The sequence below is a fragment of the Maylandia zebra genome, linkage group LG10, assembly GCF_041146795.1.
Source record: "Maylandia zebra isolate NMK-2024a linkage group LG10, Mzebra_GT3a, whole genome shotgun sequence".
NCBI classification, from domain to species: Eukaryota; Metazoa; Chordata; class Actinopteri; order Cichliformes; family Cichlidae; genus Maylandia; species Maylandia zebra.
Window position 1 is genome coordinate 246,022 of NC_135176.1, and position 21,479 is coordinate 267,500.

The window sequence follows — 21,479 nt, forward strand, 5'->3', positions numbered from 1 at the left end:
TTGGTCACTCTGGCACAGCTGCTCCACGGCTGCTGAGTGACCCCTCATCTGGGACTCTCCTCAGCTCTTTCTGGGATAGTGGCACGGTTGCCCCTCCGTTTGTCTTCCTTGGTCTCTTGTGCTCTGAGGGGCTCTGGATGTCTGGAGCCTGGATCTCCTCCATACCTGCTTCATGCCCTGGAGGACGGGGCTATGGTTCCCCCACACCCTCTAGCAGATCATTACATGAAGGAACCTTTTAAATACAAGCGCGCTCATGCTCACAGGTGTACACACGGGTGCTCACAGACAAAAACTACACCCTCTTTGGCTCCTACCTCAAAGCACACTGTGCACTGTCGATCTTACGTGCTGCACAATAATGTTTAATATTTAGTATTTACTGTTACATTCCCATAGATCATCGCGATGATGTTGTTTATTATATTGCTCTCTTTTTTTTTGCTTGTTTTCTCTTTTTTCTTTCTCAACAGGTGATCCAGGTGATTGATATATGTATTTTTGTCTGTTTGTTATGTTGGTTTTTGTTTTTTGCCCCTTTATCACCGTTCCTCTTCCCCGCTGTTTTTCTTTCCCTCTTTCTTTCTCCCTTTTCTTTTCCCCAGTCAAGTCTGTCCCGTGTTTAGCAAGTGAAAATAAAATAAAATAAACAATAAAAGCAAAGGTGAATCAAATAGACCAATACGGCAAGGCTGCAATGGTCCATTTGGTAAAGTAAATCCGTTGGGCATCTTTCTTTGCCTTTAGACAGTAATTTTGATGGCAATAGAGCCAAACGGGACAGGCGAAAAAAAAAAATACCAATACCAATAAGTTTGATGTGTCACATGGCCCTCTTCCTATTGAAAAAACAAAAGTTGTATCCAAGATGGCCGACTTCTAAATGGCCACCATGGTCACCACCCATCTTGAGGAGTTTGCCCCCTCACATATACTAATGTGCCACAAACAGGACTTTAATATTACCAACCATTCCCATGTTATTACGGTGTATCCGTATAAATGGCCCACCCTGTACATTAAGGTGCATATCCCTGACATTGCAGCTGCTGCTATTGGAAAATTTAGTGTCTGAGAATGTCTGAGAAAATGTCTGATCTGCAGATATCTGAAAAAATGTGTATATGGGTGTGGTGGGGCATGGTCTGCAATGCTGCTGCAGGTGAGATGGATGCACCTGCGTGGCATCTGCTATCACGCCTTGCACAGTCCGAGTAGTTGTGTTGTGGATGTGTCGCCTGGCAGCTGGGATGCTGCAGCCATTCATGTGTGTAATTAGCAACCATGTGCCTCAATAAAGCATGTTGAAAAGCTTGAAAATATCTTTGGGTCTGCCTTGTTTTATCACAGTGGTGCCGAAACCCAGGATGGGGAGCACGGCAGACCCACAAACTGGCCGCCAAGGGGAGGAGTTGGCCTGAATGGTGGCCAAAATGGCCAGCACAGAAGAGCTGTAAGACTGGACCCAGCAGCATCTACAGGTAATGAAGAATCTGGCACTCTCACTCTCACCGGCATTCCCCGACAGCGTTGGCGTGGAGGAGGTCCAGGCTGTTCTGACGACCATGTCAGGCCCCAGGATGCGACAAGCCAGGACATAGCCGGCCGCCGCACCCATCCCTACTCATCAAGTGGTAGCAGCTTATGCCCGGCAGGGATCTGTGCCCGTTCCTGCTCCCTGGAGGAGGGCCGCGGAGCATCTCCTGGGCTCGCCACCAGCTCAACCACCTGCTCAGCAAGAGCCGGAGGTCAGCTCATGGAGAGCGCAGGAGGAACCTGCCACACTGTTGCTGGAGGTGCCCAAGGGTCCGCGACTGCCAGTGTACAGGAGGCATGCCTGCTGGCGGTGGAGGAGGTGGACCAGCTTTCGGTGAGCCCCGGCTCACTTCTACGTCTACTGCGCTGTCGCTGCTTGGCCCCCTGGACCAGTTCCAGGGCTGCCGCTGGGTACGCAGGGCGTCCCCTGGATCCACATTGTCACTGGCGCTGCTGGATATGTGGGCGACCGCCAGAGTGGTCACATCCCTGTCCCTCACCAGGGCCCAGGAGCACCAACGGTCTGGGCGGGGGGAACAGTAGGTTCGGCTAGATGGCTTGCCGGCCTGTTGGGCAATGGGGGTATATGGCGGGGCGTGGTCTGCAGTGCTGCTGTAGGTGAGATGAAAAGGCTTTGCACAGTCTGAGTTGTTGTGTTGTGGATGTGTCGGCTGACAGCTGGGATACTGCAGCCATTCATGTGTGTATTCAGCAACCGTGTGCCTCAATAAAGCATCCTGAAAAGCTTGAAAATGTCTTCGGGTCTGCCATGGTTTATCACAGTGGGAGATACATATTTTAAGATGTTAAATTTTTTTAAGCCTAAATGCCTCCTCATCTGAGCCCACACCCTCACCGTGAGCCAGACAACTGGATTATCAGTTGCTCTTGTTTGGGGGTAGGGTGGGTGAAAATCCAATCAGAGCCAGAATAGATGAATCTGTAGCCAAGTTCAACTCCATGGACACCCAGGAAGGGCAATTATCTTTGTTTTGGAAATAGACCCAAGATATAAGCACGTATTTGCTGCCCAATAGTAATACCGGAAGTTAGGCAGTGCCAGGCCTCCATTAGTCCAAGACTTTTGATGAAGAGCTTTATTCAACTGGGGGTGTTTACCTCTCCATATATAAGATGATATAACTGAATTTAAAGAATCAAAGGATTTGGGAATAAATATTGGCAGCAGCCTGATTGAATGCCTTCTTCCCATCTAAGCAAAGAATGCACTCAGGATTCTGACCGGAACGGGTGTATAATATATCTAATAGACAACAGATATTGAAATAAGAGTAAAGATTCTTAATGAAACCAGTTTGATCTTTTGATATAATGGATGGGAAATTATTTTCCAGCCTGCGTGCCAAAAATTTAGCCAAAATATTACCATCGACATTTAATGTAGAGATTGGCCTGTAGGACGAACATTCCACTGGACATTCCTCTTGGGACAAGAGTGATACTTGCCTTGAAATAGGATGGCGGAAGTTTACAACACGTGCATGAATCCGCTCCGATTCATGCACATTAGACATAATTGAGGTGAAAGCATTGATGAAAATGCTTTGAAAAATTCTATGGGAAATCCATCAGGTCCAGGTGATTTTCCACACTGCAGTGAGGAATTAGCTGCGCTCAGCTCCTCTTGCATTATGGGTTTGTATAATCTATTTTTACTATCAGAGGAAAGCGTAGGAATGTTCAAAGCGTTAAAAAGTTATCCATTAAAGTGCTTTCCTGTGGGAGTTCAGAGGTGTAAAGTTGAGAGTAAAAAGTCTTAAACATATCATTAATTTTGGAAAAATCCAAGGTGATATTACCATTATTCATTCTGACTTTTGTGATATGTTGTTTTGCCTGAAAGCCCCTTAACTGGTTAGCTAGCGTCTTACCTGATTTGTCGCTATGAATATGAAACAAACTCTTACTCCTCAGAAGCTGACCATCAATTTAGTGTGTTTAAAGGAGATCAAATTTAGTCTGAAGTTCCACGCGCTTGTTGTATAAGTCTGGGTTTTTTACCGTAGCGCAGAGCAGATCTATTTCTTTAATTTGGTTAACTAAAGTAAGTGATTATATACGGGCCTTTTTTTATATTTGCTGTTTAGGAAATAGTTTGACCCCTGAGGAAGGTTTTCAGTGTATCCCAAATTATTAGGCTATAAGTTACTCCTGTGGTGTCTGTGAAGGTTCTCAGTCATCCAGGTCTTCATAGTCTAAGGAGCTAAAGAAAGAAAAGCGTCTGGACTTCTTTACAACACCAAACTGTCTGCCATCTATAATCCAGTTTTGAGATCCCTTCCCAGGTGCCTTAATGCCCACACATCCTGGGCCTGTTGGCCTCAGTAAATCACATGATAGGGTGGGGCTAGGTTTCACAGTGGGTTCACCCGAAACCTTGGCTGATTGTGACCCACACTCGCGTTCACAGCTTGGCTCGTGTGACTAGGTTGAGGATCAATAGGGGGTCCGTGACCCTCTTGGGGACACTCCACCAATTGCTCTTAGAACTGAAGAAGCTTCTCAGATGAAATGTCTGCAAGAAAGTTCAAGAAGTCCAGACGCTTTTCTTTCCAAGCTCCTTAGACTTTCTCCTGTGGTATTTATTTGTAAAAACGAGCTTATTTGTTCCTAAATGAATTCTAGGAGGTTGTCATCTGCCGTACAGTTGAATTAAAATGCCAGTGTCGTCTGGATTGAGGAACATCAGGAAAAGTCTTTGATAACACATTTTATGGTATGATATTACTATCCTCTGGTATTCACGGGATTGGACCCACGAAGACAACCGATTATCTGAGAAAATAATCAATCCTAGAATAAGTATGGTGTACCTGCTTGTAAATCGTAGGAGAGAAGAGAAAAGAAGATGAATCTGTAATGCTGAAACATGAACAAAAGTCCTTGCATATCCCAAGAGTAGGAGAAAATCAGAAAAATCTACTCACAGGGCTGTCCCTCAGCCCTCCGTAATGACCAGATAAACGTAATGACCAGATAAACAGGCTTTCAGGGTAATCTGAAATCTGGCAATCTCCAGCCGATCCTGTCTTTCCTGAAGACCTCACTAAGCAGGTCCACAAAGAATTCTGTGGAACGAACCTTCAACGCCTTCAAGTCCCAGAATACGCAGGTTTTGACATCTATTTCTTTCTTTCTAAGTCCGTTACTTTAGCCAAAAGTTTAGTATTAGACTTGCTGAGGTTGGAACAAACATTGTGGAGCTCCCTAACCCACTGACTTAAATAGTTTCTAAACATCTGAGTCATTGACCATGATCTTTCACTGCAGACCGGACTTCGTCAAACTTCGACTCCAGTAGGCTGAAAGATGTTTTGAAATCACTCACCAATGCCTTCCTGTGCTGCTCCAAAAGTGAGGAAGTGGCTGCCATTTTTAACTTTGGTGCCTCATCCTCCTTTTCTTCTGCTATAGTGTGGTTTGAGGCCAATTTATAGCAAGCAAAAACCAAATTCAGAATGCTTAACAGAAAATGTACGCAGTTCAATAGCTTTGTCCGTGGAGTGGATGATTAAGGAGTGGAAAAAGTAGAGAAGAAGTTCAAGACATGTTGAGCAGGTAATTTAGCCATTTAAATCAGCTGTGTTGGATTAAGGACACATCTAAAACCTGCAGGACACCGGCCCCAAATCCAGGTAAATCCAGGGCTGAACCTGGGTTGGCTTTGGGGACCGGGGCTGGGTCACCTTCCTTTTAACCCTTATGTTGCACTTCTGTACCAGTAGACCGTGATGTAACAATTTAAAAAAAAATATTAAAAATATTCCCCTCTCACCCCTGCACGCGGTCTATCCTTCAAGCTCGGGTCATCTACCAGAGGCCTGGGAGCTTGAGGGTCCTGCGCAGTATCTTAACTGTTCCTAGGACTGCACTCTTCTGGACAAAGATCTCGGATGTCGTTCCTGGGATCTTGAGCCACTCTCCTAGCTTGGGAGTCACTGCACCGAGTCCTCTGATTACCACTGGGACCACCGTTACCTTCACCCTCCACTTTTTTTCAGCACTTCTCTGAGCCCTTCTTGTGTTCCTTTCTTCTTGATGTTGCTGTCATTCGGTATCACTACATCTATCACTACAGTCTACCGGCACTATGTCCGGTTGGTTAGCCATCAACAGTTTGTCCGTCTGTATCTGGAAGTGCCACAGGATCTTAACTCGGTCATTCTGCACCACCCTAGGGTGTGTCTCCCATTTTGACCTCAGGACTCCCGGGTCATACTCGGCACAGATGTTTCTGTACACTATGCCAGCTACTTAGTTATGGCGTTCCATGTATGCCCTGCCCACTAGCATCTTGCACCCTGCTGTTTAGTGCTGGATTTTCTCAGGGCATCTTTACAAAGCCTGCACCTGGGGTTTTGCCTGGTGTGATAGACCCCAGCCTTTATGAATCTTGTGCTCAGAGCTTGTTCCTGTGCTGCCATGATTAGTGTCTTTGTCGTATCTTTCAGTCCAGCTTTGTCCAGCCACTGGTAGGACTTCTGGATGTCAGCCACCTCCTTTATCAATGACCTGAACCTAACCCGAAAGATAGGATCATGGCGAAGCTTGAAGAGTTCTGTGTTTCCATGTTCAACGTGTTTTGTTTTACTTCCCCTGTGGGTTCATTATGTTCATTCCAGTCAGCTGTTTCTCCATGTGTTTCCACTTCCCCTGATCAATTCCTGTGAGTATTTAGTCAGTGTGTTTTCATTCCATCTTTGTTAGGTCATCTGTGTTGCTTCCCTCTATGTCATGTAAGGTTAAAGATTTCATGATTCTGTTCAGGTTCAAAAATTTTAGAGAAGTTATTTGTTAATACACTTGATAAATATATTGAGAAGCATAATCTCCGAAGTGATAACCAATATGGCTTTAGAGCGAAAAGGTCCACTTCGATGGCAGTGATGGAACTTGTAGAAGGGATATCTACTGCAATAGATAATAAGGAATATACTGTTGGTGTTTTTATAGACTTAAAGAAACTGGAGAAACTGATCAGGAGGGCTAGCTCTGTGGTCGGCATGAAGCTGGACACTCTGGTGACAGTGGCAGAGAAAAGGACACTAAAGAAACTGATGGACATTATGGACAATGCCAGACATCCTCTGCACACGGCCATTAACAACCAGAAGAGTCTGTTCAGTGACAGGTTGCTTCTCCCAAAGACAAGAACTAACAGACTTAAAAACTCCTTTGTCCCACACGCCATCAGACTGTTTAACTCCTCCCTGGAGGGGAGAGGGAGGGGAAACAGGAGGACAAAGGAGGGGGGAACAACTAAGCTGTAGTGCCTCTTCACCTCACTGTGCAATACCTTTTGTGCAATACTTTTGTAAATAGTCAACGGTGCAATAGACTCAATACTTGAAATGTGCAATTCACTTGTATTTTTATTTTTTATTCCTATTTATTCTATTTATCCCCTTCGTATACTTTATTTATATTGTCTCTGTATTTTTATATATATATATATATATATATATATATATATATATATATATATATATATATATATATATATATATATATATATATATATATATATATATATATATATATATATATATATATGTGTGTGTGTGTGTGTGTGTGTGTGTGTGTGTGTGTGTATTATATATATATATATATATATAATATTCTGTAACTCTGTAACTTCTGTCGGTGCTGTGCTTTTTTGGAAATCGAATTTCCCAGAGGAACCCACCCGAGGGATTAATAAAGTTCTATCTAATCTAATCTAATCTAATCTAAAAAAGACGTTTGATACAATTGGTCATTCTATAATAATGAATAAACTAGAGAGATATGGTATAAGAGGGATGGCATACAAGCGGATGAAAAGTTACCTGGATGACAGAAATCAATAATGTAAAATCTAAGAAGTTGAAGGTAACTTGTGGTGTTCCTCAGGGCTCTGTGCTGGGACCTAAATTATTCATATTATATATAAATGATTTATGTAGTGTTTCCAAACTGTTAAAATGTGTATTATTTTCTGATGATTCCACTCTGTATTGCTTAGGTAAAAACCTAGAACAGCTTCTGACTACAGTGGAAAAGGAGTTAAATATATTAAAAAACTGGTTTGATATAAATAAGTTATCGTTAAATAGAAAGAAAACAAAATTTATTATTTTTGGCAAATATCGGGGTTAATGGAATTGAAATTGAAAGAGTATATGAAAATAAATTTATTGGAGCGATAATTGATGATAAGCTGAGCTGGAAGTCTCATATAAACCATGTGAAAACAAAAATGTCAAAAACCATTCTCTACAAAACTGAACTGTCCTGAACAAGAAATCCTTATACACACTTTATTGTTCTCTGTTGCTTCCATATATGACTTACTGTCTAGAGATATGTGGTAATGCATATAAAACAAATACTCTTCCTATTTTCAAGTTACAAAAAAAGAGCTATAAGAATTATAAATGAATCAAACTATATAGAAACAAATAACATTTTGTTCTGAATACCCTGAAATGTTATGATTTAGTTGAATATAAAATGGCACAGATAATGTATAAAGCACAAAATAACTTGCTTTGCCATAGTACTGTCAGGGTCCTGGGTCTCCTGACCCAGCATGTTTAGTTCTTTGTGATTTTTGTATTATTGTACTTGTGTGAGTTATTCTATGGTTTCTAGTTTCAATCCCTTGCCCTTCATGTTTCTGTGTCCCCTCTGTTCTGTGTAAGTCTGTGTCTGCCTGTTTGAGTTTCCCTCTGTGTATTTTGGTTCTTTGAGTCCTCTGCCTTATGGTTTATGTCTCTGTGTTTCTTAGTTGCTGTCTCCACCGTGTCAAGTTCGCGTCTCTGTGTGATACTTCCTGTTTTACTTTGATGGGCGTGTCTTATGTGAATGTGTCCTGCTTTGCTTGTCTCGTCAGTCCTGATTTCTCCCAGCTGTGCCCTCCTTCTGTGTCTCATTCCCCTCGTTACTTCCCAGTGTATTTAAACCCTGTGTTTCTCGGAGTCAGTGTCGTGTTGTCCCTCTTGCTGTGTGGATCTCCCTGTGTGTTTTAGTTTATTGTTTCCCAGTTTAGTTTACTTTGTATGCCCATTTTTCTGTGACCAGCAAATAAGGCTGTGGTTTTGAGTTCATCCCTTGAGTCTGTGAGTCCTGCACTTTGAGTCCTCATCTCCTGCCTGCCACACGGCGTTTCATGACAAGTACTCAGAAGCTGTTTGAAGTCAGAGTTTCAATATGACTTAAGGGGATCAGATTTGTTTAAAAAAAAAAACAAAAAAAAAAAAACAAGATAAGGACAAACATAAAGCAGAGATGTGTTTCTGTTAGAGGAGTTAACTTGTGGAATAGTTATGACAGTGATTTAAAAAGGTGGAGTTCATTTTCCTTGTTTAAAAACGTGTAAAAATAGAGTATTAGAAAAATATATAAATCAAGAATGAAAAGAGCAAAAATAATAATACTGAAACTCTTGTTTTGCATTGATTATTTTTATGAAATTTAATTTAATGTAGTTACTCATGTGAGGTGGAAAGTTTTTTGTTTGTTTGTTTGTTTGTTTGTTTGTTTTGCTTCATTCTTTGCTTCGAGCCCTATGTACATGAGCTGCATGCTTAAAAAGATCTGTTGTTAAAAGGGTTGGCGTAATAAGCATATTTTTCAGCCAATACCTTTTGATTAGCCTTGTCTCGTGCTTTCTTGCTTTGTGGTAATCTTTATGTATTCACTGAGATATTTGAATGCTAATCAATGGTCATGTTCATGTTTCCTCATTGTAGTTTCTCGCATGCAGTGTGGGATGAGGGAGATCGTGACACAGACAAAAGAAAACACAGGGCTTAAATACACAGAGAGAGCAATCAGGGAATGGGATACTGGAGGGAAACACAGCTGGGACAAATCAGGACTAATGAGACAAGGGAAGCAAACACAGACACATTAACATGAGACACGGACTTTCAAAGTAAAACAGGAAACATAACACAGAAAGATGGAATTGACAAGGGGATACAGCTGACAGGGGAGACAGAGCAACCATTGAACACAGAGACTGAAACCAGAAGGCAGACAACTCTAACAAAGAAACCAAAAGACTAGAAATGATAAATAATGGCAAAATCAAAGTTCAATAATATTGTAAAACTGAAAACTCTGGGTTGACGACCCAGACACCCTAACATTCCCTCGTTTTACCTCGTTTTGTATTTTATGTTTAATCAGCCATAATGAATGGCTCTCCTTTTGTTTAAACTCATTTCTGTCTCCTTCCGTGTCTGCACTTGGGTCCTCCTTCACAGTCTGCTTCTGCAGACCATGACAGAATTATGGAGTACTGGGTGGGATTCATACTTGTTTTGCTTCCTGGTTGGTGTAGAGTTTTTGTGTGTGTGATTTTTTTTTTTTTTTTTTTTTTTTGCTTTGTTTTGTTTTGACTGATGGGAAATGAACTAATTAACTGATAAAAACCCAGAATGGATTTCTTTTTCTTTTCTTGTGAATGACCTGAATAACAATAATTACTGATTCCAATGGGAAATTCATGTCTGACATAGCTCATCTGCTATATGTATTTGAGTTAAAAATATGTGGGGGCAAATTATTTTCTGCCTCTGTCTGTTTTACGTTATAGAGAGTAGAGTCTTCTTGTAATGATGGGATGTTTTTGTTCCATAAAGATATTCATGATCAGGGTTATTCAGGATGGCTTCTAACATATTTAGATTGCATCTCTCCAACACCTTCCCCAGTGTGTCCAGTATGACTCCAATTACAGAGCCAACTTTTCTCACTAGTTTGTCCAGTCTCTTTGCATGCCTTTTCTGATCCTTCCTCTCCAAACGGCATAGAACAGCACACTTGTCACCACAGGCTGACAGAACAGCACCTGCAGGAGTTTACTAGAGATGTCAAGTGATCTTAGTTTCCTTAACAAAAAGAGGTGATTTTTCCCCTTTTGTATAGTTTGTCTGTATCCAGGGACCAGTCTAGTTTGTTGTCTAGATATAAACCTAAATATTTATATTTTGTTACCATCTCTATGCCCACCCTAAAAACCTTGACAGCAGGAGGCCTGAATCTTCAGAAATCTACTATCATGTCCTTCGTGTTAGAGACTTTAGATATAAGGTTGTTTTTGTGACTTCAGTTGCTGAAAGTTTTTGAAAGCTTCCCAGTCCATTCCTGATACACACCACAATGGAAGTGTCATCCAAGTATTTCTGAATGGGGTAGGTCTCAAATTTGTATTTGAAGTCTGCTGTATATTTACAATGTGAAATCTAATGGAGCCAGGACAGTCCCTTGTGGAGTCCCTGTTTGTGAGATGATCTGTGGTGATTCAAGACCAAAGTCTAAAAGAAAAGAAAATTCATAGAATTCAGCACTAACTTTTCAAAACCTTTCGATGTACTAGGACAAGTGGACACAAATAATGCCACCAAATTGCTTTCTACAGCATAAGATGGAGTTAAACGTACCTAACTGTTATAAATCAAACAAACAAAAAACACAAGTTAATAGATGGACATGTGGTCAGCAGTTTGGTTCAGGGGTCTTATCACAGTAAGACAACTCTGGGTTTAAGTTGGCTGAGACTGTTCTGTGTGAAATTTTCATATTCTCCTTGTGCTAGCATACAGTGACCTGCATATACTCTGGCTTGTTTTCACAGCTCAATAATCTGCATCTTGGGTTGATTTGTTGATTCTTAGCATGTATGGCACTCATAGGGTGGTACACACCTGAGTGCCACGATAAGGCTCTGTGTAAATAAAGTGGTGCATAAATATGCGTGAATGTTTGCTTGTAACGTGGCTTGGAGTAGTTAGAACTAGAAAACTCCTATGTAATTGACAGTCCATTCCATTCCAGTTGGACCCAAGTCAAATATTCTTAAACAGAATACTATCAGGTATGTACACTTTTTACATATGTGAATGGAGATATCCCTAAAAGTGAAATTTGCATTCCTTTCTTTTTTAGATGTGGCCAACTGGTTCCCAAAAAACACAGATGCCTCTTATAACCTGTGAGTATGCATACTGCTCCCTGTTCTGTGTCCTTGCTGTTAAGCATAACATTGTTCTGTTTTCCATAAATGGAGTTCCTCTTCAGCATAGCAACTGTCAGATTTGGACTCAGTCTTTACAACTTAAAAATAGCAGCTATCGTTTATGAATAGAGGGAAGTTTTCCAGTCCATTATTTTTTGTTTCATTCTCAGGTCCAGAGAGGAATATGGGTGACACAGACGTACAGCGTAAACTTTTTAGATGAAGAAAGAACAGTTTTAGATTTACAACGTATTGCAAAGTTACTTCACAAAAGTGTGAAAAGTCACCCTCATATTTAATTTAAAAAAGCAACAAACATTTAAAAAAACAACAAGCCAATTCTCTGGGTTAGTAGACTAAAAGTAATATATAGAGTCCTGTGGTGCTTTGATGCTTTTTATTTTATATAATGAGATTGTTATTTTCAGAGGTTATTTTCATGTCATCCACATCACTGATCCTTGGACAGTCACTGCACATGACCTAATAAATAACCTAGTTCTATCAAGGCTAATAACCGCCAAGGCTCTGAAAAAATGTCTCTCTCCCAACTGGATAAAATATTTTATTGACCCAGAAGGAAAAGGATGTAACTTGTGACTTGTGGTCTAAAATCACTCAAGGTGATTTTTAAGACTAGGAAAGTGCTATATAAATGCAAATGCGTTATGTTTTGAACAGGATATGTTTGAAAGCAGTCCATTGGACTAGAGTTGATACACTTGACAACAAGCTCCAAACTGTGCAGCATACTGCCTTAGCCTGAGGAATGTGTCTAACTGCACTGGTTTCCACACTTTCTGTTAAAGGTGTGTTACGGTCCGGGCCATAATTCGGATCCCGGTGGCTGTCTTTTTTTGTTCTGTGTTTAAAAGTCTACAGGTCATTCCAGAGCTGACGGCTGCTGATTGGCTTCCTGATCAAGTGGCTGTTTTGAAAAACCCTCTCCAGCAGTTGTCTCGGGACAGCAACTGACAGCAGCAGCAGATCCGTCCTTGGCCTCCAAACTCTGTGACTTTTGTGCACATGTTTTGCTAAGGACTGTTGAGCTTTGTAAATAGATTACTTTTCATGTGTAAATGGGTGCGGAAGCAGATGGGGTGAACTGCCTTACTATTGTCTGTAATGTTTTCTCCTTACTTATTCAGTTAGGAGTAGCGCTTGACTTTTGTTTGGTTTTTGTTTCACCTAGGGTTTAGATAGCACCTCCATTTCTGAATAAGCTTGTTTTGTTTGTTCTCCCTAGAGTTAAGCTTCAGTTTAGACAAAATAAACCACCTTTAACTTGTAAATCGGCTTCTGTGTATGGTTTTGGGAACCAGGGCGGTGTCACTTTGCTTTTAACCCTTATGTTGCGTTCCGGTACCCCTACACCGGGACATAACAGGCGTTAAATATATTAAACAAAAAGTGACAGTATTCTACAGTAATAACAGACACTGATGTTATTAGAATATCATGTGTATGTGTGTGAGAAATACAAAGATACAGTAATTGTACTGCTGTGGGTCATTGTAAAGAAGCAATTGGAAGGAACAAGCTCCTAAATCCCTCCCTGACACACTGGTTGCCACAGCCTGTCGCTGAAGAAGTTGCTCAGTGCTGTCAAAAAGACCTGCATGGGGTGGAAGGTGTTCTCTAACAGGGATGACAGCTTGGCCACCATGGTTGACACCAAGCTTTTTCTATTTTTTGGAGCTGTAATAGAAAGTGCCACCAACATATGTTTTTATTTTTATATTGGATTTTGCATTTGCTACTGAAATGGTTTTTGCTACCAAAACTTCTGTTGACCAGTGCTGTTAAGATAGCATTTTAAGAGTATACAACAAAGAGAAAAGAAAAGAAAATGCAGTAATGGAGTCATGGCTCGTTCCTGTAAATATTGACACTGGCTTGGTACCCATCAATGACATCTTCTGTTTAGGTAGCCATGTAGGGAGGTAAGACACCATAAGCAAACCAGACAGAAAAAGAGATGGCACAAGAGGACTATGAAAACACACTTTCCTTTTGTAGAACTTGGTTTGATGTGGTTTGTTAATGTATGTGTGTGTGTGTGTGTGTGTGTGTGTGTGTGTGTGTGTGTGTGTGTGTGTGTGTGTGTGTGTGTGTGTATATATATATATATATATATATATATATATAAATAAATAAAAAAATACTGACCGGTCTCTAGGCCTGTGTGACTGAGGTCTAGGAGCCAAGTTAAATTGCATTTTGTGCTGCTCTTCCACAGACATCTCCTATTGCACTTTTGCACCTCTAATGTACAGCAGACTAAGTAGAAGGGAGAGCAATAAATGAGTCATTTATCCATAATAAGAAAAAAAGATCATTAACTGTGCTGTGAGAATGCCTGATTTACAGTTTAGTTATGTAGAATCAGAAAAGTGCAACAAAAAATCCAAAATAAGCTACAAATTATAATTTGTATATGTAGAATTAGAGCTGAAGTGCTTAGCGAATTAAAACACTGATTCTGTATTAATTCTTGTCTAATCATTTAATTACGTGAAATTCAAAGGGACTATTTTCTTGCAGTCAGTGGTGTAACTCTGAATACTTTAAGTAATTTCTAAATATACTTGCATATTTTTGTTAGTTAATGATTTAATTGTAGAAGTTATTTTTACTGTAATATTTTAGTGCTTTTTTACACTTCTTCCTGCCTGCAGTAACTATTATTGTACTTAACCATTTTAGTTGTCTATTAAAATTATTTTATTGAAAGAGATACTTGTGATGCTCTACCATCTCAGCATAGAAAAATTGAATATTTTCCCCTTAGCTGTGATGCCCATGAGTCTTCCACCTGTGTGAAGCAAGATTATTTCTTGTGACGTTCACACTCTTTAGTCCAGCTAAAAACAGAAATCTGCTTGATTGTTGATCAGGTGGTTTCCTGAAACCAGATCCTCATTCTTGAACACATGTTGTGTTAAATTTGGAATGTCACGTCACTGAAAAGATGATAGCTTCTCCACCCTACTGGAAAATACAGTTGGTATACTTATAGCCAGTCACACGTATGGATCAATTCTGTCAATAATGAGGAAGAAAGAGGGGATGCAAAATCAAAAGACGAACACAAAAAGCAGCTTTATATGTAAGCTGTGATTCTCTCTGTGGGATTATATCATTATATCTGGTATTAAATCACTGTATTCTTGGCAACCTATTGCCTGTTCAACCATCCTTGGGGTGACAGTGAATTCATAAGGGAATCATAATGTATAGAAGTATGATTCCATCAAACTTATTTACACAGATAATGAAAAATTCCATAGATTATGCCCACTTTGCTACTATGTTTGAAGGTTCTCCATGCATGATCCCTGTTCTGTAAATACTTATATCCTAAAATCATTGGCAGTTTCATTATACTTCAATTCCACAGCCTGCTGCTACGTCTAAACTACAGATTATATGACCAGTGAATTATATTCGAATGAAGCTTAACTGTTTAAGATGGGAAGAATGTGGATTCTAAGTTACACATATTTACACCAGTGAGTCATACTTGTATGTCCATCCATTAATGAATAATAAGTAAAGTTCTGGTTTTCTGTTCTGAAATGTAGCTCTTAAACAGCACGAGTACAAGTGAATGAGAGACTGAGAGCAAAACAAAATGGTTGCCAAGAAGCATATAATGTCCAGCAGAGTAATATTTAGAGATATTATAAAGGAGCAATTGTGAGGAGTTGGCTAATTACATACTTTTATATACAAAATAAAATACCTAATCACACACACCTAAAACAAGAGGCAAGAACTCACCCCACTGGAGAAAACCAGAGACATACTTCTCCCTTGCAAAGGGTGAAGAGTAGAATTCCTGATAGACGCCAACCAGTAGATCCAACAGTGTTTGGAGTCCAACAGGTCCTGTGGTCCGGTGGCCCTCTGCCAGATCAGATGCACCTAGGTCAGGCCCCGCTGACATTTTTCCCAGGGGGTGAGGGCTTGGTTGTTTGTTTTAGTGCTGTAGTGAAGCCCTGGTGTCCATGACTTTAAATCTTCAGTTTGCAGTTTCTCCGGTTTGACTCTTTAAAATTATGTCTATAGTAACGGCTTTCTCCAGATCACGACCTAATTCTACTGCAAACCCTCCTCAGTTGCCTTTCCTTTCTAGCTGTTCTGCTTGATCACAGAACATGAGCAAAGGTTTTCATACAGACATCCTCTTTTTTTATCATATTCTCTATCCCTCCCTCAGTTTACTGTCACTTACACTCTCCCTCGCTTGTATGTCTTTCAGATGCCTGGATGTCTGTCGGGGTCTCTCCTTTTTCTTCTCTTCCCATAGCCGTGCGTCTGTTAAGCCTGCAGTTTCTCCAACTCTGACTCAACACCTTTTTTGGTCTGGATCTCCCTCTCGCTGTCTTTCAGCTGCCCCTTTTCAAAGTAATCCAAAGTTCCTACTGCAACAGTTTAAGGTAATAGCAAAGCACTGAACTGTTCAGAAACAATTCCTCTTTTCATTTTGTGCATTAGTAGCTCTTTGTATTACCAGCCCTTGTTTGCTTTTATTCCCTGTCCTTCCTCTTGTGATAGAGCAAAGAGGAACTGCTGACCTGAATCAGTTCTAGATTTTGCTTTTGTTTTGAAAATGTAAATCTCTTATTTTGTCAACTGTCCAAAATCTTTTTTTAGTTCTCTTCATTTTTTCTTCTGTCCCACCCTTCTCGTCTCTCTGTTATCCTTCTCAGTTCTCATCATGTCATATTTTTGTCACTCATTCTCTCAGGAATGCAGTAGAAGCCGTTTCCTCTCATCCAGTTCAATGGAGTTGAAAAATTGTATTGTTAGGGTTAAAATTGTTTGTTCATCTGTTACTACTGTTTGTATCCCTCTTTTGCCCTTGGCTGCCTGAGCTGTAGTGGTCTGTCTGTACTCTCTTTAACAAGATTTTTTTTCTTGTCCCCAACTTTTCCTTCTTTGACATTCCAAACAACCTGCCTCTTTTCCTCTCTCTCTTTTCCTTTTCTCCTCCTTATTTATAAATACACTCACCTTACACTCAACATCACATACATTATATATGTGTATATATGAGTGAGAGAGAGAGAGAGAGAGACAGTCAAACCTATAATTATTCACACCCCTGGCATATTTTGACTTAAAGTTGTTTTTATTCAACCAGCAAGTGTTTTTCTTTTTACCAGAAATGACACAGGCATATGTACAATGTACAAGAGGCATCATTGTGGGAAAAAAAATTCTCAGCTTTTGACATTTGAGCAAAACGTTTTATGTCCAGAATTATTCATACCTTTCACAGTAACCTATAGATAAGCCTTTATTGGTTATTGCAGCAATCAAACACTCCCTATAATAACAGACCAGCTTTTTGCATGTCTCCACAGGAATTTTTGCCCATTCGTCTTTAGCAATGAGCTCCAAATCTTTCAAGTTGGAGGGTCTTCTTGCCGTCACCCAGATGTTTAGCTCCCTCCACAGATTCTCAGTTGGATTCAAGTCAGGACTCTGGTTGAGCCACTGCAAAATGTTAATGTTTTTGTCTCCTAACCATTTCTTCACTACCTCAGCTATGCGTTTTGGGTCATTGTCGTGCTGAAATATCCACTGGTGCCCAAGGCCAAGTTCCTCTGCAGACTGCCTGATGTTGTCGTTGAGAATCTTCATGCATTGCTCTTTTAATGGTCCCATTTACTGTGAATAGGTTCCTTGGTCCATTGGCTGGAAAACACCCCCAGAGCATTAGGTTCCCACCACCATGTTTGACAGTGGGGATGGTGTTCTTTGGGTTAAAGGCTTCTCTTTTTTCGCCAAATGAAGGAAACATAATTGTGACAAAAAAATTCAATTTTTGTTTCATTTGACCATAGGTCAAATGACCATAGGTTTACACACCCACATTCTAACCTGAAAATATGATTAAAGTTTATTTTGTGACCCAGAAAGATTAATAAGAATAATTTTGGTCGTGTCCAAATTCATGGGCTGCATCCTCCTGAGGCCGCATTTGCAGACCGATTACGTCACAGCGACGCGCCGAAGGCTGTAAAAATTCGTAGACTCCTCCGAATGCAGCCGACAAATTTGTCCTCCTTTCCCCCGAATTTGAAGGATGGGTCAGGTGTGTCCTTCGTGGCCTATCACATCCCAGAATTCATAGCCAAACTCCAGTTTCCAATAATGGCGGCCGCTACTAAGTTTTAAAATTCCCCTTCTAATCTTTATGGGTCACAAAATAAACTTTTAACATATTTTCAGGCGAGAAAGTAGCTGTGTAAACATCAAATATCTGCTCGATTTACCAAGGTATTGCATATTTGCGAAAGTGCTTTGACTTTTCGGAGACGTCTGCTACTATTAAATTCCGGTTCTTTTTCCTGAATTCCTTTGCCGACAGAGAAAGACTGGACTCAGTGGTCAAGCTCAAAAAAATCATCTTTATTGTACATTTCCGGAAACGGAGAACTGTAGACACGAACACGCACCCACAGTTCTAAAAACATTGCAAGCCAAAAGGCGTATATATAGTTCTGCTATATGTCACACACAGTTTTGATCTGGAGTGCACTCTGCTTAGTTTCACTTTCTGTATGCCACGCTTCCTGTTCTCTGCACAAAGCGTGCAGTCTCCTGTCAGCCTCCGACCTAGTTTATACTCAAAGTTGGCCCTCTCTTAAACTGGAAGCAAACTATATTAAAACAAGTAACAATAAGCACTAAATATATATTTATTTCTTACACTACCCACCAGCTCGATAGCTAGCCGGGAGCTCGAGGGTCACTGAAGCCGCCGAGAACGGCACAACTCCCGGCACATCATTTTCAGATCACCGCGGAGTTTCGCTGCTCGGGTTAAACGTAATATATAAGTCACTTAGACAACCTAAAAATGTTATTGTCAGGCTTTTTTCAGTGTTTTATTTGTTCGTGAGTAAATCCGTTTGGGTGAGATTAAAGTTATTAGATTAGATAAAATAAAACTTTATTAATCCCCTGGGTGGGTTCCTCCTTGGTTTTTACACAGCTGAATAAACGTCAAACAGAACTGATTAAACAGAAGTATGAGACAGTCGAGAATTTACGCCAGTGTCCTGTTATATTTTAGATAGCAAGGAGCAGACGGCGAGTTTATTAAACTCCACCGAGACAGCGGTGACGCTAATCAGAAGGCTAGACTGTCCAATTTCCCCAGCCTTTTACTTCGGGCCTACCCGACCTTCTGAGGACCCGGCCCACGTAGACCGCGAAGGCCGGGTCCTCAGGAGGATGCAGCCCATGAATTTGGACACAACCTTTAAAACTTAGTAGAGCCACCATTGCCGGAAAGTGGAGTTTGGTTGGGCCGCGCTATGAATTCTGGGATATGGTGGGCCACGAAGGACACACCCGACCCATCCTTCAAATTCGGGGAAAAGGAGGACACATTTGTCGGCTGCATTCGGAGGAGTCTACAAATTTGGACGGCCTTCGTCGTGTCGCTGTGACGTAATTGGTCTACAAATGCGTCCTCAGGAGGATGCAGCCCATGAATTTGGACACGACCTTTGTTGAAATGAAGGAATTACACAGCGGTCTTTTCCTGTTTCATATGTTAGCTATGCTCTTTCTATTTTTGGTAATTCCATGCTGGTGGAAACCCAAACAAAACACGCATTAAGAGGCTGTAATACCTGTGTCTCAATCTCGCGGCCCATGTCATCCCTACTTGCAGCCCGCATAATGATGTGACGAAATATTTTTTTTAATTATTGTTCAAAAAATTATCTAATATCTAATATGGAGGCAATAGGCAGAGTGTTACAGGCATAGACCTAAAGAATGTAGCCTCATGGGCCCAGTTGTAAGTAAGCTATTAAGACTCGACTGTACACTGTGTTCGTGTTTTCCTCCGAAACAATAAGTTCCGTTGCAGCAGCCTTTCAACGCCTCTCTCTGTCTCTTGCTAGCAAAGTTGACCCAGACAACAAAGTAAAGCTAGTTTTCGGCTACGAGGCCAACACGGAACCCGACATATTAGCCCTTTACTACGGTTCGGAGCTGCAGACCTGTTTTATATACAAATAGTTTTCTATACAAGATCGCTGCAAAAAGTGCAGCCGTACCTAATGTCCACCCTACTGTTACTCATTTTATATTAAGATTTAAAAATCTAGTTGGTATCGGTATGGCAAGTAGCCTTCAGTAATAGTAATAAATCACACAGCAAAAGTACATGTAGTTGTAAAAAGCATGATAATACAGTATATTAAGTAATCCAAAGTATTCAGAATACCTTACTCTCAATGAGTTACGTAACGGAATACGTTACAAAATACATTTTGGGGCATGTAAAGGTAACCTTCCCAACACTGCTATTGGAGTATGGAGAAGTTTATTTTAAACAAAATAAAAGTTTTGGTTAAAAGTGATCTGGTGTTCACCAGGCACAGGCTGGAGCACAGGCGTCAACAAGTCCAGAAACCCGACGCAACGGTCTCAGTTTTCGGCAAGGTTCACAGTGGAGGTTTAGCCTGGGAGACCATGGGCAACGAGGCCGAAGAGCATCATCAAAGCCAACCATGGGCACCAAGCAGGTATCAACAGCATCCAGGAAACACAGACACACAATCTTGGGAACAATCCAGGCGCTGGTCGGAAAACACCAGAAAAATGCCTTAGGGAAAACCTCAGCTTCACCAGCCGAATCCTCCTAAGCTACAGCCGAAATTACATCATCAAATTAAACTATTGGAAGTATTCTTTAAATTCAAAATTGTATTATAGGTCTTATTGATCTTGATCTTATTTTTAGGCAACGTAATGGCTTTTACACACGTAAAATGCAAAATTTCATGTGAAGAGACATGCCGACCGAGTCTAATATCAGGATGAATGCCCCTTTTCAGGCTGTCATTTTCAGGGTCTATATGAATTTTAAAATCAATCAAACTGTGGTTGATTCCTGAGCTGGAGTGGAAGAGGGGAGTGCTGATTCTTTCCTTTCCTTAACTCATAACATATTAACCCTGCTGTAGCCAGGTTTCTGTAAGGCAGCATAAATCAATATCCTGATCATTTATTAAATCGTTTACTAAAAGGGGCTTAACATTAGAGATTATTGTCCACATTTCACCATTTTATTCTTTGGTTCAGCTGAGGATTATATTATTCATTCTTTTTATTTTTTTCTTTCTGCTGATTTTTGGTTGGTTTTTTTGTGGTCTGGGAACTGGGGGTTTGCAGATGAGATGCTCCAGAGAGAGACAGCTTCTCGCTCCCAACTCGGGACGGTCATGTTTTATAGGGTTTATTAAATTTGGCCAGATTCCTAGAAATAAAAGCAGCTCCGTCCAAAGTGGGATGGATGCTGCCTCTCCTAACAAGAGGTTTCCCATTGGTCCAAAAAGCTCACCTCGTTTTTTGGATGCAACTCAAACAGGCAGCACTTTAAGGAGAAATCAGGCTAAACATGTCACTCCTGGTCTGAGTGGGGAAGGGACCTGAGAAAACGAGCCCAACATTTTGATGCATGCTCAATCATCCAGGTAAGAAAATTCTGTTCATCTGGACATAGTGTTTTTTTTTGGAAGAAACGTTTCATCACCCATCCAAGTGACTTCTTCAGTCTCTGCAGGTTTCCCCAATCTTATAAACAGTACATTTGCATAATGACTGAAACCAGCCCACTGAAGGAACAATGGGCTAGGAGGTCAGTTCCTTCATCATAATTATGCAAATTCTCATGACCATTGATCAACAATCACTGATCAATGGCCATGAGTACCATTCACAGAGAGTTGGGGAATGGCTGTAATCCCAGCATTGTAAGATAGCTTCAGATGCCGACAAAACAGGATTACTCCTAAAATTCTATAAATGAGCTCTTTCAGTTAAAGGCTTCCGGGCAACAAAAATCCTCCAGAAGGCACAGCACCAGCTGCTTAATGAATGG

General features: G+C 40.8%; 1 protein-coding gene across 1 annotated transcript in view; it reads right to left on the reverse strand.

Moving 5' to 3' along the window:
* dmpk (DM1 protein kinase) overlaps positions 1–15,936 on the reverse strand; it is an 84,102-nt gene extending 68,166 nt beyond the window's left edge. The window contains exon 1 of the mRNA XM_004574294.4: positions 15,347–15,936. Coding sequence (XP_004574351.3) covers positions 15,347–15,512 — 166 coding nt within the window. The 5' untranslated portion in view covers positions 15,513–15,936. The remainder of the gene's footprint in view (positions 1–15,346) is intronic.
* Positions 15,937–21,479: the final 5,543 nt, after the last annotated feature.